Source organism: Patiria miniata, unplaced genomic scaffold (assembly GCF_015706575.1).
Source record: "Patiria miniata isolate m_02_andy unplaced genomic scaffold, ASM1570657v1 HiC_scaffold_5, whole genome shotgun sequence".
NCBI lineage: Eukaryota > Metazoa > Echinodermata > Asteroidea > Valvatida > Asterinidae > Patiria > Patiria miniata.
The window spans coordinates 2070951-2085709 of record NW_024037072.1 but is presented as its reverse complement, the minus strand read 5'-3'; the positions used below and the strand labels follow the sequence as shown (position 1 = coordinate 2085709).

At 39.0% G+C, this 14759-nt stretch overlaps 1 protein-coding gene across 7 annotated transcripts in view; it reads left to right on the top strand.

Moving 5' to 3' along the window:
• The window catches only part of LOC119741525 (protein phosphatase 1 regulatory subunit 12A-like), a 69643-nt gene that overhangs the window by 3828 nt on the left and 51056 nt on the right, over window positions 1-14759 (top strand). For all 7 annotated transcript variants that reach the window (XM_038217313.1, XM_038217317.1, XM_038217316.1 and 4 more), the window contains exons 2-5: window positions 5045-5175; window positions 13188-13306; window positions 13759-13918; window positions 14524-14668. In XM_038217313.1, the coding sequence (XP_038073241.1) occupies window positions 5045-5175; window positions 13188-13306; window positions 13759-13918; window positions 14524-14668 (555 nt within the window). The remainder of the gene's footprint in view (window positions 1-5044; window positions 5176-13187; window positions 13307-13758; window positions 13919-14523; window positions 14669-14759) is intronic.

Sequence of the window (14759 nt, the reverse complement as noted above, 5' to 3'; positions counted from 1 at the left end):
TTTGTACTGTTTAAAATGCAGCCAAACTTGGAAACACAAACAAATGTTTACAAGATAAGTGTGGAATTATTTCTTTGCCAGCTTGGCCATAGTAATTTTCATTCTGAAACTAACTTGTCTTAGCCACTGCTCTCAAATAAATTGTACAAATGTAGGTTATCATATGAAGGTCCAGTTTTCACTTCACTGTTTACTAAAGAAATCAACTGTGTTGAAATCAATCAATCACAAGAATTGTCAAGTTTATTTTCTGGGTACTGAACTTTGCATTTTGCACTTGTACTTGTAATAGAAAGAAACGTTTGGAAGTCAGGTATTTTGCTTTATTGTAGTCCTTGCACAAAATCCTCATTTTGTTGTGGACATCGGTACAAATTTCCTCTTATATTCTCATTGGACTTTGCACTGTTAGCATATAATGCAGAAATACAGTTTTACAAAGACATTCATTCATCCTAGTTATGTGAGGAAGATGAATAACTGTCAACTCATCAAAAAATTTTGTTATGTTAAAGGTAATATACAACATTTTACTTTTTGCTGTAATTTTCAGAAATGGATGGATTTTGGGGGTTAGTGTTTTATGGAAGATGTTGTTAGACTGACCTGTTTAAGTTTTGTGCTCAGTCATAGATGCTGGAAAAACCTTACCAAGAAAAAAATGCTGTTCTTGTAGTCTGGTTCCCTGACCCTACTTCAGATGAAACTTACCAATTTATAGACGGCTTGCACCCGTTCATGGATGTGTAACCGAGTCCAAATTTGGTAAATTGGGGGCAGTATTTGAAAAAGGCATTTTTTTTCCAACAATGGTCGGCCGACCATCATTGGAAATTGATACAAAAATTCCACTTTTCTTAAAAATGACAGCAAAACAGGTGCCATGATTTCACAGGATGCTTGAGACTTTTATTCACTTGCAGTAAAGGAAGGTATTTCATAGTAATTTGGTAGTTTTGTATTGTGATGTCTGCAAATGTTGTATATTACCTTTAAATTAAGATTAAATGTACATTGGCCTCCCTCAGGAAGAGATACGTGCATGTCTGTTGGTGTAAGGGCAAGAATCAAAGAAACAGAATGTGTTTAACCCATTGGATGTTTGATAATATTCAAGGGGTACAGCTACAGCTAGTTACATGTGTTGTGAAAGCACTGATAATATGCATTAACAGCCGTGGGCGAGGATTATCATGGGCTTGCATACTCTGTACCGGGTAGCAAGTGCATTTAAAACTTCTAGCTCTATTCAGAAATCAGGGGTGAGCTGTCGTGAAGGTTTTGCCAAAATAAAGAGAAAAACTCCCTAATTGATTTCCAATAGCCCAAACCCCATGGAAGAAAAGTGCTAGGTGCTTTCGCCTAAATTCCCAAACCAAATTGAAGGCAAATGCTTTTTGAATTGTATCATGTTTGTCCATGATATTGGGAGGGACCAAATGTAATTGTAAATCCATTGAAATTGAGAGTTCAATGACCCCTATTAGTGGCCTATAAGACTAGAAGCAAATTGACAGCCTAAGCCAATTTAATCTGAATTGTAAGCAGCTTGAACGCCATTGACGCCTGTCCATTTAGCAATTTTTTGGAGGGGCGTATAACTTTGGGACATTTGGTGGGTTTTGATTTTAATTGGTCATGCTGTGGGAAATTACTTTTGTTGTGTTCAAATATGCGCGTAGATTTACTACCGATAGGAGCAATTCCCAGAGGCATAATGTACCAATGTACTGTAAACAATTATTGTGTGGCAAAGTAACATGTTTTTGCAAAGGTCTCAAAGAAAATCAGGTTTTTTGTTGAAAACATTTGTGAAATACGGTAGTTCCCGAAAAGAAAATCTTTCAATTCCTGCATTTTAAGCATTTTACGGTGGTCTGCTCACATGTTTATGGTTTCTGTGGATGGCTGAATGAAGATGTTACATAAATGTCCTTGCTGTGTTAAAAAATCCCATTTAATGGATTTCTCACTCCTGAAATATATGGGGGCAAAACACTACCGGTAGGCCTAGATCTCTTTTGAACAAAAAGGCACTAACCACATTTTGAACTCTATCTGTCCGTTTTCATCCTGCTTTGTGCAAATATTGATATAAATACTCCAAATATTACACAGTTTTGTACCTGCATTATAAACAGGGTTTTGGGGTGTGTTTGTATTGGCTGATTAGCTCATTCCTAAACCTGAAAAATTAACGACTGAATTTGATAATTTTCCAGGGTGCTGCACCCTTAAACATGGTCATTTGAATATTTAGGAATGCATTTTACTAATGACGTTACACGATAAGGTGGAGTTTATGGATGTTTTGAACAGGTGTACAGAATGCAACCAACTCCAAAATACAGTGTTTGTGTAATGAAGTATATGTACTGAGGTACATGTGTACGTACATGCACATGCACATGTACATTTGTACATGTACTGTTCAAATGAACTACCGGTACATGTACATACACATGTACATTGTGTACATCATGTACAGGTACATACATGTACATGTACATTGTGTACATCATGTACACGTATGTACATGTATGTACCGGTACAGTATGTTCCTGAAAACTGATAATGATTGGAGTGGTGATGTAGGCCCAAAACATAGTACCGCCCGGTAAAGTACATTTGTCTACATGTGCACTGGTTCCACAAACTGTACATGTACATGTACATGTACATGTATACATTTTGCATGTACATGTACATTGTACACTGGTTCCACTACACCATATAATTTCAATATACCGGTATGGGTGCTTCCAAGCCCCGTTTATGCAGTTGCAATGATATGGAAATGTGTGTGGACCGTGTCGGTTGTGTTCTGTGGTAGCCCATTGAGGGGCCCATGCAGTGTTCTTTCAGTCTAATTCCACTCAATCTGAGCTCAAGGTTCCAACAAAGCTTCGCATACCACTCAAGTGGATGTAAAGGGTGGATTTTTGTGTGTGGTGTGTGTGCATCACCTTGTGCACTGTACATGCAAAGTACATGTACATGTACACATAATTTGTGTCACTGCATACGCTGTATACACGTGTACTCACCTGTGTTACAGACTGTGTACAAAATGTATGTGCCGGTATTATCAGTACTACTAGTAGTACTAGTACTACATGTAGCTTGACTCAAGTGTTCTTTGCTAACATAAATTTGCAGCATTGCTAAAAAAAAAGCTTGAACATGTACTATTGCAAACTGTCTAACTCAAATAAGGTATGACTATACGTGCATTGCGTAGCCCAGCATGTTCAATGCATACATTGGCAAAGCCACTGTCAATTTGCATGCGAAGGATATTTCACATGCACATTTGGTGCTTGGGCATTTTCACACGTCTCTGGTTTATCATGTCGATATCCTCATGTCTGTAACATACAACGTACAATGTACATGGTTACAAGCAACGTGTAAAGAGTATTGGGCATCACCCAGACTTCCCAAAAGAATGTTTTCTCAGTCAACAAACATTGAAGGCTAAATATACAATTGGTCTGGACGGCAAATACAGCTGCGCTACCACAGCAGTCAAAATCAATCAAGTGACTGTTTTTAACAGTTAAGAATTCCCCTGTTAATTTGATGTAGCCATACTTTGACTGGAGGTGATTGATATGCCAGCTGTACCTACATGTACAAGTTAACCTCTTTTGTCTGTTGATGGAATTGGATAATAGTCACAGTGTTACACGAATGTGATGTGTCTGTTTTGACTAGTTTGTATACAAATGCATGGCATTGGCAGGGGAAGTGTAACAAATTTTTGACTGTCTGTGACTGATCAAACAATGGGAGGGTCACACTGCATGCCTGAACATGTCATGCTTTCTTCTTAAAAACAATCCTTAAAATTGTGAATTTTTTATTTCTTGGCTGTTTGTTTTTGCACTTTTGAATGCAAATTGAATTCCTGGTCAACTTCTCTGATTTGCCATTCATCGTGTATTTTAATACCCCCGACAGATGACACACGCATGGACTTGTTTGTTGTGTCTGCCAGTTAAAAATCGATATTCATTTACGCATGATTTATTTGTTGTTGTGTTTAATGACCCATCGCTGTATGAACTATGAATGACCCAACTTCATAACCAGTTAGTCTTATTAAATATGGAACAGTGCATGTACATATATGTTCAGTGAATTGGGGAGATTCTGTTTGTGTATACGTATTTGTGCTGATCTTCTATGGAAAAGAAATGGAGGTCTACATTTGCATGTAAAATGCTAGGGTAAAAATATTAGTTTGTCAATGTGAAAAAGCTTTCTGTCCTTTTCTCTAGTCAATTATAAATGTTCAGGCCTGATTCTTTTTTTCCTCCCTTGCCCCCCATACCGGTAACCTTTGTGGTCAAGCACACGTAGTTCAAGACGTCTCTCAGAGCTGTGCCAAATATTCTGAATATTCAATTATTCGATCGTCCACCGAATACTCGAATGACATTTTTTCCATTTGAATATTTGAAAAATGTGAGCGGTCTCAAAAGAGATGATGAAAAATGTTCACGATTTTATTCTTGAATCGCATAAGTTGCACTATTTTTATTGTTTGTCAAATGCTACACTTTTGTCAAAAGCCACTGTCACGCATGATTTTAGAGGTTCCATGAGAAATATTAGCCCCATATTGGTCAAATATCAGCCATTCCACTATATGTTCATATGTTTTTCAGTGATTGAGAATTTTAGCTTTTTGCTCTTTAGGGACTTTTTCTTTACATTAATCAGAAGACAGCCTACATGTATTTCATTATATTATTTTAATACCTTCTCTGTCAATTTTCAACAAGCTTCTAACAGGCACATGCAAATCTTAAATGGTGGCCAGTTTAGGCTGGGGCATGTTAACCTTGAAGTTGATCGGCGCATTTTGAATATTCGATCAAGTCCAACTTAAAATATTCTAGAAAATGCAAAGCCCTTATTTGTAACAACGCTCTTTTATTCGGGATTGCTATTTGTGATACACGTGGTACATGTACCCAACCAACCCATGACTCCATCCAATCTCACCATTGTCATTTTTACTGTCCTTTTATTTTAGGCTGTCATCGATGAGAAGCTTGAGATGGTGGAGTTTCTGGTGGAGAATGGAGCAGACATTGAGGCTCAGGACAATGAAGGCTGGACGCCGCTCCACGCTGCCGCGTCCTGTGGATTCATGGATATTGCACAGTGAGTACGAGTCAGGATATGAGATGATAGACGCTTTGCACAAGAACTCTCCCCCTCCCCCCACTTGTATTCAAAGAGAAAGTTGAGAGGGACTTGAATACATTGTTGCCGTACACCTCGTACTCATGCGAAGACGATATTGGTTTGTACAAATTCAGAATATCTACAATTGATTGCAGGGCCGTAGGCCGGGGGGGGGGGGGGGGGGGGGGGGTTTGAGGGTCCGACAACCCCTCCCTAACCCACCCCCACCCCCCCAAAAAAAACCCAGTTGCAGGTCCACTTTTACCTCGCGATTGACATTTTGAGTTTACTCGAATGTACATGCTCATAATCAACTGTTTATTAGACATGAAAAAGGTGCAATTCCTGGGGGAAAAAAAGATCTTCCCCTATCACCAGGCTGGTTACGGCCCTTTATTGTGTTTACTTTGCGCGATACATACGCAAACCAGTGTGGGCCGGCTGTCACCGCGTTATTGAGAAGATTTTTACTATTATGGAAATTTGGACCGAGTTATGGGGACTTTCTGCTGTCCCCACAGCATCTTCGGTCCTCATAGTACCATGGGACAACTCGTGTGTAGTCCCCACAACTACGGAACAAGTATGTGTGTACACGCTCTTCCACTGATAATCACAGTTTTGAAGATTTAATAAATTTTCATATTTTCCATGGAATTGCCCTAATGTACATGTATTTTGTTACAAAATTTCATTCATTTACTCTGAGTTAATTAATGTGCCAGTATCACAGCCATAGGGCTGAAAGGTAACAATACTAACATATTTGTAGGAATGCAACACAGTGTTATGATAAATATTTGATTAAAAAAGTACATTAATTAATTAATTATGATCTTACATGTAAGTAGCACATGAACATTGTTAAAATCATGCAAAAACTTTTCATCAAATTTTCTTTAGTTTCAGTTGGTAGGATACAGTCAAGACCTTGTGTGTACTTTTCTAATCACTGCTTGCATATTTTTTACAGTGAACAATTTGTTTTTTAAGATTCAATCAAGCCCCCTCCTCTATGGTGAACCATGCTACCGGTAGTCTCTTATACATGTAGTGATGACATTGATGTAGATTGTGGGACATTGATCCCATCTCTGCCTGCCCTGAGATTTATTTGTGACATCTCTGCCTGGTGCCAAGACATCAAGGACTCTTTGGAATCCTGTTTCGTGGAATCTAACAATTGGCGACCTGAGGAAATGACATTGGGTTAACTCCGGATAAGAGTTGCCAACTCATGAGAAATTTCAAAGTACATTTTTTTACCTGTACATCATTTTTTTTCTTGGAAAGTAGACAAACCAAGCTTTCAGAAACAGTTTTTGTTTTTTCTTTTAACTGCACTTGGATTTAATTTTATCAAGGCTTGCAGTTTCGAGAAACAGAAGTAGCGTTTTCTCTGATTTTGTGATGGAAATTTGAGTTCCTCTCTGTTAGTGTTAGGCAAAAAAAAGTCTCCGGTTTCTGGTCTGCGCGCGTTGCCGTAGCCATACCGGTACGTGTCGGCAAAATGAAAAAGGGTTTTTTTCAATGTAAGATGATGTCTCAAAACTTGATGTCTCTCAATAAGCTTTACACATGTATGTGGCGTCTCTGGACTCCCATATATTTTGCACTAAATTTAGTCGGGCACCATTTGTAGTCATCAGCCGACATTTGAAGAAGAAAAAATTAAAAAAAAAAAAAAAAAAGCCGCGTCGCTGCACCACTTTTGGGTCAAGCTCCATACCAGAAACCGGAGACTTTTTTGGGGGGCCTTACAGTTCTTATGCTTCAAAGATTTTATTATTGGTGTACTATGAAGTCTGATAACGTCCCTATCCACCACTATAGAATTTTAAACCAAAATCTGTCTCATCTGACACGCCGGAATTAGTCCTTGGTCAAATTTTGAACTTCCTCACTTCTAGGAACAACCCTCATTTATAAACATCTATCGCTGTTTGTTGTTGTGTAGATTTGTTGTCAGTCTTCCGGGTAGATTGTGACTTAGGAGTTATTTGGCACCGCATAAGTACTTTGTGGTCTGCGGTTGTTTTCAAATTAAGCGAGACCTGGGTAATGACTACAAAGTGCATAGGTCTTCTACCGTGGAAAAGGCAGAAATTGATTACAATTACAGATGAAGTAACTGCACTTTGACGTATTTGTTTGCTGCAGTGTGCGTGACCCGAGTGGCCTTTAGGCAAAAATGTTTAGGAAGTTACTCAATGTTTACATGTAGGAAGTTTCACAATATTTGTCGAGGGGTAAGTTTCTCAAATTCCTAAAATCCCTTCTGCAGCTCTTAATTGATAATACAAGTGGCAACCTCTTTACATGAACTCTTGGCTGATGTTATATTTCTATTTTGAAAGACAATTATAAGCTAGAAATTTGTTTTCTTTCTGTTTGAGACTACATGTAAATACCCTTCCTAAAATGGTAACAATGCTGGAGTCAACAAGATCCACAGAAAACTAATTTCTAATGGATTCTGATGGACCTTGTTGGAGTTTGCAGGGTCCTTGGTTTAAAATGAAAAAAAAAATTCACAGGTACATGTACGGTACATTGTACTTTTTTCCCATACACTGTACATATACATGTACGAATTTAGAACGTGAAGCTTACCGGTTCATAAATGAAAATACCGGTATGTGTACATATTCAGTGTATTATTTAAGGGGAAAGGATACAATGCATGTATCAGAAAAACAAACCTACATGTACAGGTATGTATTTGAATTTGTCCATGTTTAAAATTCTCGAAAAAACCAAAATGTACATGTATTGCTAGCCATTCTTAAAAAGGAAAGAGACAGTTAGTTAAAATGTTGAGTACAGTGTTCTGTGTACATGTACCTTGTCCTTAAACATTTGTGTAAAAATACACAAATACATTTATGTACTGTATGCAAAAGTGATATACATACATGTGTATGTATCTGGACTGTTTCGAGTCCACGTGACCTTTCGTACCATATGAACAAACCAGACAAAAATGTCTGTGACATTCATTTTTTTTTTTAAATTTAGACAGAGTGGGGAGATTTGGAAACAGGATACGAATGTTCCACTTACTTGTACATGTAGGTCATAGAGCCAGTACACGTTGAAAATGTGATGGTTTATGAAAGCAAAACAAATTCATGCAACTGGTTCATTTTCTTTGGCTGGTCTTTCTTGTGTCTTTGCCCTTTCAGAAAGCTTTGATAAGATCCACTGCCTCAACCCTCTCTGTGGGTAGCCTCATCAACACCAGATTCCCCACCCCATGGGGGGACCTCACACCTCTCTGCAATTCCTAAAAGCTTTGCTTTTTTTTGTGGAAGAAATAATGAATGCTATTTGCCATCTGAAATCCAAACGTCAGTCTATCAGTTTGGGATCGTCAGTCTATCAGTTTGGGATCGTCTACTTTAGGTGGGAGTGCAGCGACCCTGAAACTTGATCCTCCGATTTGGGATGCTTTCTGGAACCGTGAACATGATGTACATGTACAGAATGTACCTGTAGTGCAATTTGTAAATGATCTCTGCACTGTTTTGCATGGGTTTTGGTATGATAGACATTTTGGGTAAACTGATCAACTGCAAATCAACTTGTGCATTGTATCAATATTAGGTTTTGTCCTTGTGCATTGTACTAGAACATGTACACAGATTGATGGAGATTTTGAGACGTCCAGGTACATGTAGTTCGAAACAAATTGAAATAAGACAATTGGACTTACTAGATAGTGAGCAGTTTCATGACCTACCGGTACATGTACAGTATGTATCTAGGTTGCTTCCTCAGCTCAAAATGGCCGGCGGGAACGGACCGGTGCGTGAAGAGCATTTGTGATCGTATGCATGCAGTGTTTCTTGTTTGCCTTTTCATTTATTTAAATTGTTGCCGGTTATTCAGTAAAGTATGAGTAATGGTCCGGAAGTAATAACTAATAGCCTGACCTACAAATACAGTACTCTGTGCACTTACAGAACTTTACATGTATAGGTACACCTGAAGTTTTAGCAGATACACACGCAGGATGCCTTTTTTCTCCTGATGGCTGAAACCACTCGGGCCTGAAAAAAAAAGCTGTATTGCATTTTATTAGCCAACTTCAAGCCTTTTTTATTGCTCTCAAAAAAAGACCAGCCTTACATGTGCATTTTCCATACAAGTGTAGATCTCTAAGGAGGCTGTGGTGCAGTGACCTTGAATGTGACCTTACCATGACCTAGTAACCTCATTGGGTTCAATGTCACAGGGTGCAGGCAATATTCTGCCAAACTTATGGTATTTTAATGCGTGACCGCAGGCCTCCCACGGTGGGAATGTACAATGTACATGTACTGGGCCTAAGAAAATGTATGGTGTATTCAGATAGATTCAAATACACACGTATGTATACAGTACAGCAACTTCCCACAATACATGAATTTAAAATCCTGAGATGTGTAACCGCCAAATTCTGCATGTTTAGTTTCAAGGCCAGGTTCCCCCAGACATACCATGCCATAGCGTTTGGCATTTTTCGTCTTGGAACTAATGACATACCGGTAACTTCATGTACCGGTACAGTGTTCATGTTCATGTATTTTTTTTTTTTTCATTTGACTTTTTTTTCCTTCTGTATCCCATGGATTTATGAACTGTATACATAGCGAGTGGTGACTCATTGGGTTGGAGGGAATGTTTTGCATGCCTCGGATTCCAGTTACCCAACTACTGGTGCATTCCTGGCACAAGGGGGCGCTCTCTGGGTGTATAATTACGTGAATGTTCTTGTGGGTGGGCATCTGCAATGTCGTGACATTCCAACTTTTTTTATGAGCTCTGATGTAAATGTATTATGCGTTTATTTGTACTACTAATTGCAACATAATGAATTTGAAATAACTATGTTAAACTTCATATGCATACCAATGCTGTTTTTTTTTGTAAAGTACTGCAACTACTGTAGGCTAATCAATTTATTTTTCTGTTTATAAGAAAACCAGGAACTACTTATAATGCATATTTGCTTGTTTAACGCATACCGGTACCTTCCCAAATCCTCCAAAATCCTCTTTGCAAAATGGAGGATTTTGCGGGATTGAGGCTACATGTATGTGGCAAAAATGTGCAGCTGATTTTGGAGGATGCACTGTGTCAAGGTCTTGGGTGGGACCTTGTGTTGTTTATGCTCGATGAGGCTTGATGTCATAAATTTCAGTACAGAAATTATAATGCAATTTAATTGTGCAACATTGCATTGTCATTGTGAAGGATCCAGGAAACTTCCCACCAAAATAAGCAGAGAGTTATAAGGTTAATTATTTTCCCAACATGACAATGACAGAATGTGACTCAACCATACCATGTGTGATTTACATGTACCATTTAAAGTGTGAAGTGCATACCTGGTACGTGTATCTTATTCTCAGAATAACATATTTCATGAATGACATGACCATTGTAATCAGCCTGTCACCACAAGTACTGGTATCTTCCCAGAAGTATGACGACAGATATTTATTGCCCTCCTGTCAAAGTTGTGAAGGTTGCCCATATGCCTCCAGACACATCGCCCATTTTAGTTTGTTGACTAATACCACAAAAATAACCAACCCAACCCCTCAAGCCAGAGTAAATTGATATTCAAAATGTAACTGTAACACGAGTCAGTATTTTTCACTATTTGCGTCCCTTTCCGGTATCCATTACACACTGCATTGTAGATTCAGCAAAGATACATTTGAAATCCTTAACTGGCAAAACCACACTTTGTTCCTTTTTGCTTTCAAGTTGCGGTCAATCGGATTATCACTATTTAATATTGTTACAGTGTCAAGCTCCATACAGAAAACAGCACAGAGTTTGACCCTGTTGATAATGCTTCTCATTCTTGCCCGGGAAATAATTTGTACCTTGCCCCACCTGCGCTTTGTCCTGTTGAATCGCGAGTAAACAACGTAAAAATGATGGATTGTAATTGTGGGACGTGTGAATATGTATCTTTGTCTGGATCAGAAATAGAGATTGTAAGATTGTAAACAATTGAGCTGGGTGGGTTTTTTTTGGGGGGGGGGAGCCATTTTATCACTGGGGTTATGTTAGCATTATCCAAAATTTTGTAGCAAAGTCCAGATTATGAAGAAAAACGTTCAGCTGTTATCCTGTACAATTTGAAATGAAATTCGTTTTAAAAGATGGCCTGTATTGAAATGGCAGCCATTGTATGAAGTAGTGAACTCTCAGTGAGATATATATTTTGAGTTCATATTGTGTTCAGCATTCAGAAAATACATAACTCTACAGAAAATTAAAATTACTGTGTTTGAGCTTGCGTCCTGGTTAAAATCAAATCACTAAGTTTCTTTCGAATCCTCAGCCATGGAATGAATTATTCAAATTCATCAGGATTTCACACATTTTGCTAAGGGTGGTGTTACATGTACCTCCTGGACTCCATAAGCCATGTGTGATGCTCAGGTGTTCAGGTGTTTGAGAGAACTATTGTGGAAGTGAGGTGGGATCGGAAAAGCTTATTACCGGTACATACATTGTACTTGTACATGTACCTCATACAGTACATCTACATGTACGGTACCTCATCAGGAAAGGACACAATCCCCAAGTTTTTTTTCGGGGGGGGGGGGGGGGGTGGTCATTAACCTGTACTCCCATTAACCCTTACCGAGACATGTATTTACTTGAAGAGAAATTTCATAAACATGTAATCATGAAGCTATGGCACAAGGGACATGAAGTCTTATGTAAAGTACGAGTGGATCTATAGATCTTTCTTAACCCATACCCCCTGGGCCATTTTGCTAGGATACAACCTCAGTCTGATTAAATCCTCCAACTGCCTCCTTGTAAAAAAATGTAGATAAAGCCTCAAGTCCGCATAATGCTCTGTTATTTCTTGAATTTATTCATTGGAGGGTTGCCCACTGCCTTAATCCTTCAGAATCCTCCAGCGGTTACTGTTAATACGTTGAGGCTGTGCCAATGATATCCTGGAGCAATGCGGATGACTTTAAGTGTAATCTACCAGTAGGCCTAAATTTATGCACGGCAAAGCATGAACAACACAAGGTTCAGACTAGGACCTTGGCACAATGCATTCTCCAAAACCAGCTACACAACGTTTTCCATACCGCCTCAATCCTTCGAAATCCTCCACTTAATGCAAGGAGGAATTTTGAGGATTTGGGAAGGTGGAAAATAATCCAAAACATCCTGATGGATTTAGATGGATCTTAGAAGGTTCGATAGACACAGGCTGTACATGTACAGGCTGTACATGTACGTCATAGATCCCATGAAAACATCTGTTCATTTGCACACCAGTTTCCATTGGTTGCTACATGTACATGTATACGTGTGTTAAACATTCAGCACTCCAGACTCAAGAAAAATTGAGTTTCAAGAAATCTGGATGCTAGATTTATAAGTCAGTGTAACAATTCCCAGATGTCTGCGCACACCTAAAGGATTAAAAAAAAATCTCAAATAAACCACATATAGGCAAACGGACTTGGCGCATTATTAATTTAAAGTTGAACAAAGAAATCGACTCAAGCAGGGTTTGAACCTGCGACCTCCAGATAACCGTTCCGGTGCTCTGCCAACTGAGCTATTCAGCCCTATGTTGGCGGTTTGTCATTTTCTCAATGTCTTTGTTCAAGGGGTGCTAGTCAGAAGCCATAAACCTGTATATGCCATACAGCCAGGGATCACGCCCAAAGTCACGATGCTAGCAACATTAGCAATGCTGCAAACCTGGGAAATAGCACACGGGGATCAAAACAGGCAAACTGTAGACAAACGAACGTGGAAAATCACTTCATGTAGCTCAATTAATGTATCTCCCAGCACATGTGTGACTTCTAAATATTTCAAGGACATTTGGAAAGAAGCACATCTGTCACCTGAATTCATCCCAGAAAGCCACAAAGTTCACATGTAGTTTTGTACTTTGCTATGTGAGGTTTTGAAAGTCATTAGTTTACTTCTTTGTCTCGTTTCAGGTTCCTTATAGACAATGGGGCCAACGTTGCAGCTGTTAATAATGAAGGGGAAATCCCCCTGGATCTTGCTGAAGAAGAGGAGATGGAAGAATTCCTACAAAACATCATTGAAAAGCTGGGTAAGGAGAGGTCACAGGGTTCAGGGGTCGTAGGTCATAAGTTGGCTTATGGGGAGGACGGAGAGAGGCTATAAAAGTGCAGAAAGGGGGGTGGGTGGTATTCAGGCCTTCAAGATCATTCGGTACTCATTACATTGAAATGAATCAGTTATTTATGTGATAATGATAATAATGTCTTTTTGATTTGATTGTAGTCTTGCAACCAATTCTTGCTCAAAAGTTGACGGGCATGAAGAAATATTTAGTTAAGACGGTAAAAAAGCTTAATATTAAAAAACCCAAAAAAACCAAGAATCATGCACAAAATCCAATCCACATGTTGAACTGGGTGAGATTCGAACCTGGGCCACTAAGAGAGAAGGCAAGGAAAGTACTTCTACACCAACCTGATTTCCCATTAAACACGATAAATTTGTAAGGTTTTTACATGACTTTGCTATTTTGTTTGCCAGGGCTTGATGTTGAAAATGCGAGGAACGAGGAGGAACAGCGCATGCTGACAGACGCCAACCAGTGGCTCAATACGAAAAACATTAAAGAGAAGCGACATCCAAAGTCTGGCGCCACAGCACTCCACGTTGCCTCTGCCAAAGGTTATATTAAAGTTATGAGGTGAGACTTCCGGGTGCCATACTTGCTCCACAAGTTTTCCTGTTTTTCAGGGTCTGTCATTCAGAAGGGTTCCGATGAAGTGTTTAAAAAAAGTAGTAATCGAACTAGTGGTCTGAGTAGTGCTTACCATGTAGACCATGTACCAGGACAGGTAGAAATTTTGGTCTAGGAATTTGAATGATCATGCTGTTTCCCAAAGTGTGACAGAAATGAGTTTGCGTTTTGCAAAGCCTCGGAGATTTCATATACATGTATGTGAAGCTATTTCATGAGAACCTAAAAAAAAAAGGAACAAACTCTTCTTAAAAATTTCGAAGTTGTCAAATTTGCTGTGATACCATGCAATGGGAGAATTTTTAGACGGTGGTGGCAGCAAACGAACCGGTCCTTTTTGAGTTGTTGACGTCATATTAAAGCCAAAGCATGCTCAATATGACGCAAACAATGAAAAAAGGACCGGTACGTTTGCTGCCCCCAACGTCTCAAAACTCTCCCATTCTTTTTTTGATTGTCGGATTTGTCCATACCAAGACTTACTTTGCTTAATTTAATTTTAAAATAATCGTGTCTTTCCTTTTTCCGTTCAATCCTTTTCACTCTTGCAGTATTCTTATACAAGCCGGTAGTAACGTAGACGAAATAGACAATGACGGATGGACGTCGCTCCACGCCGCATCCCACTGGGGACAAAAGGAGGCCGTGGAGCTGCTAGTGGAAAACATGTGTGAAATGAACCACAAAAACAAACTCGTAGGTGGCCCCATTTATCAGTTTTGTGAGGAAAAATTTGTAACTGCTGCCAACTGTTTACTGACTGGATTAACCTGATGGACATAATTTC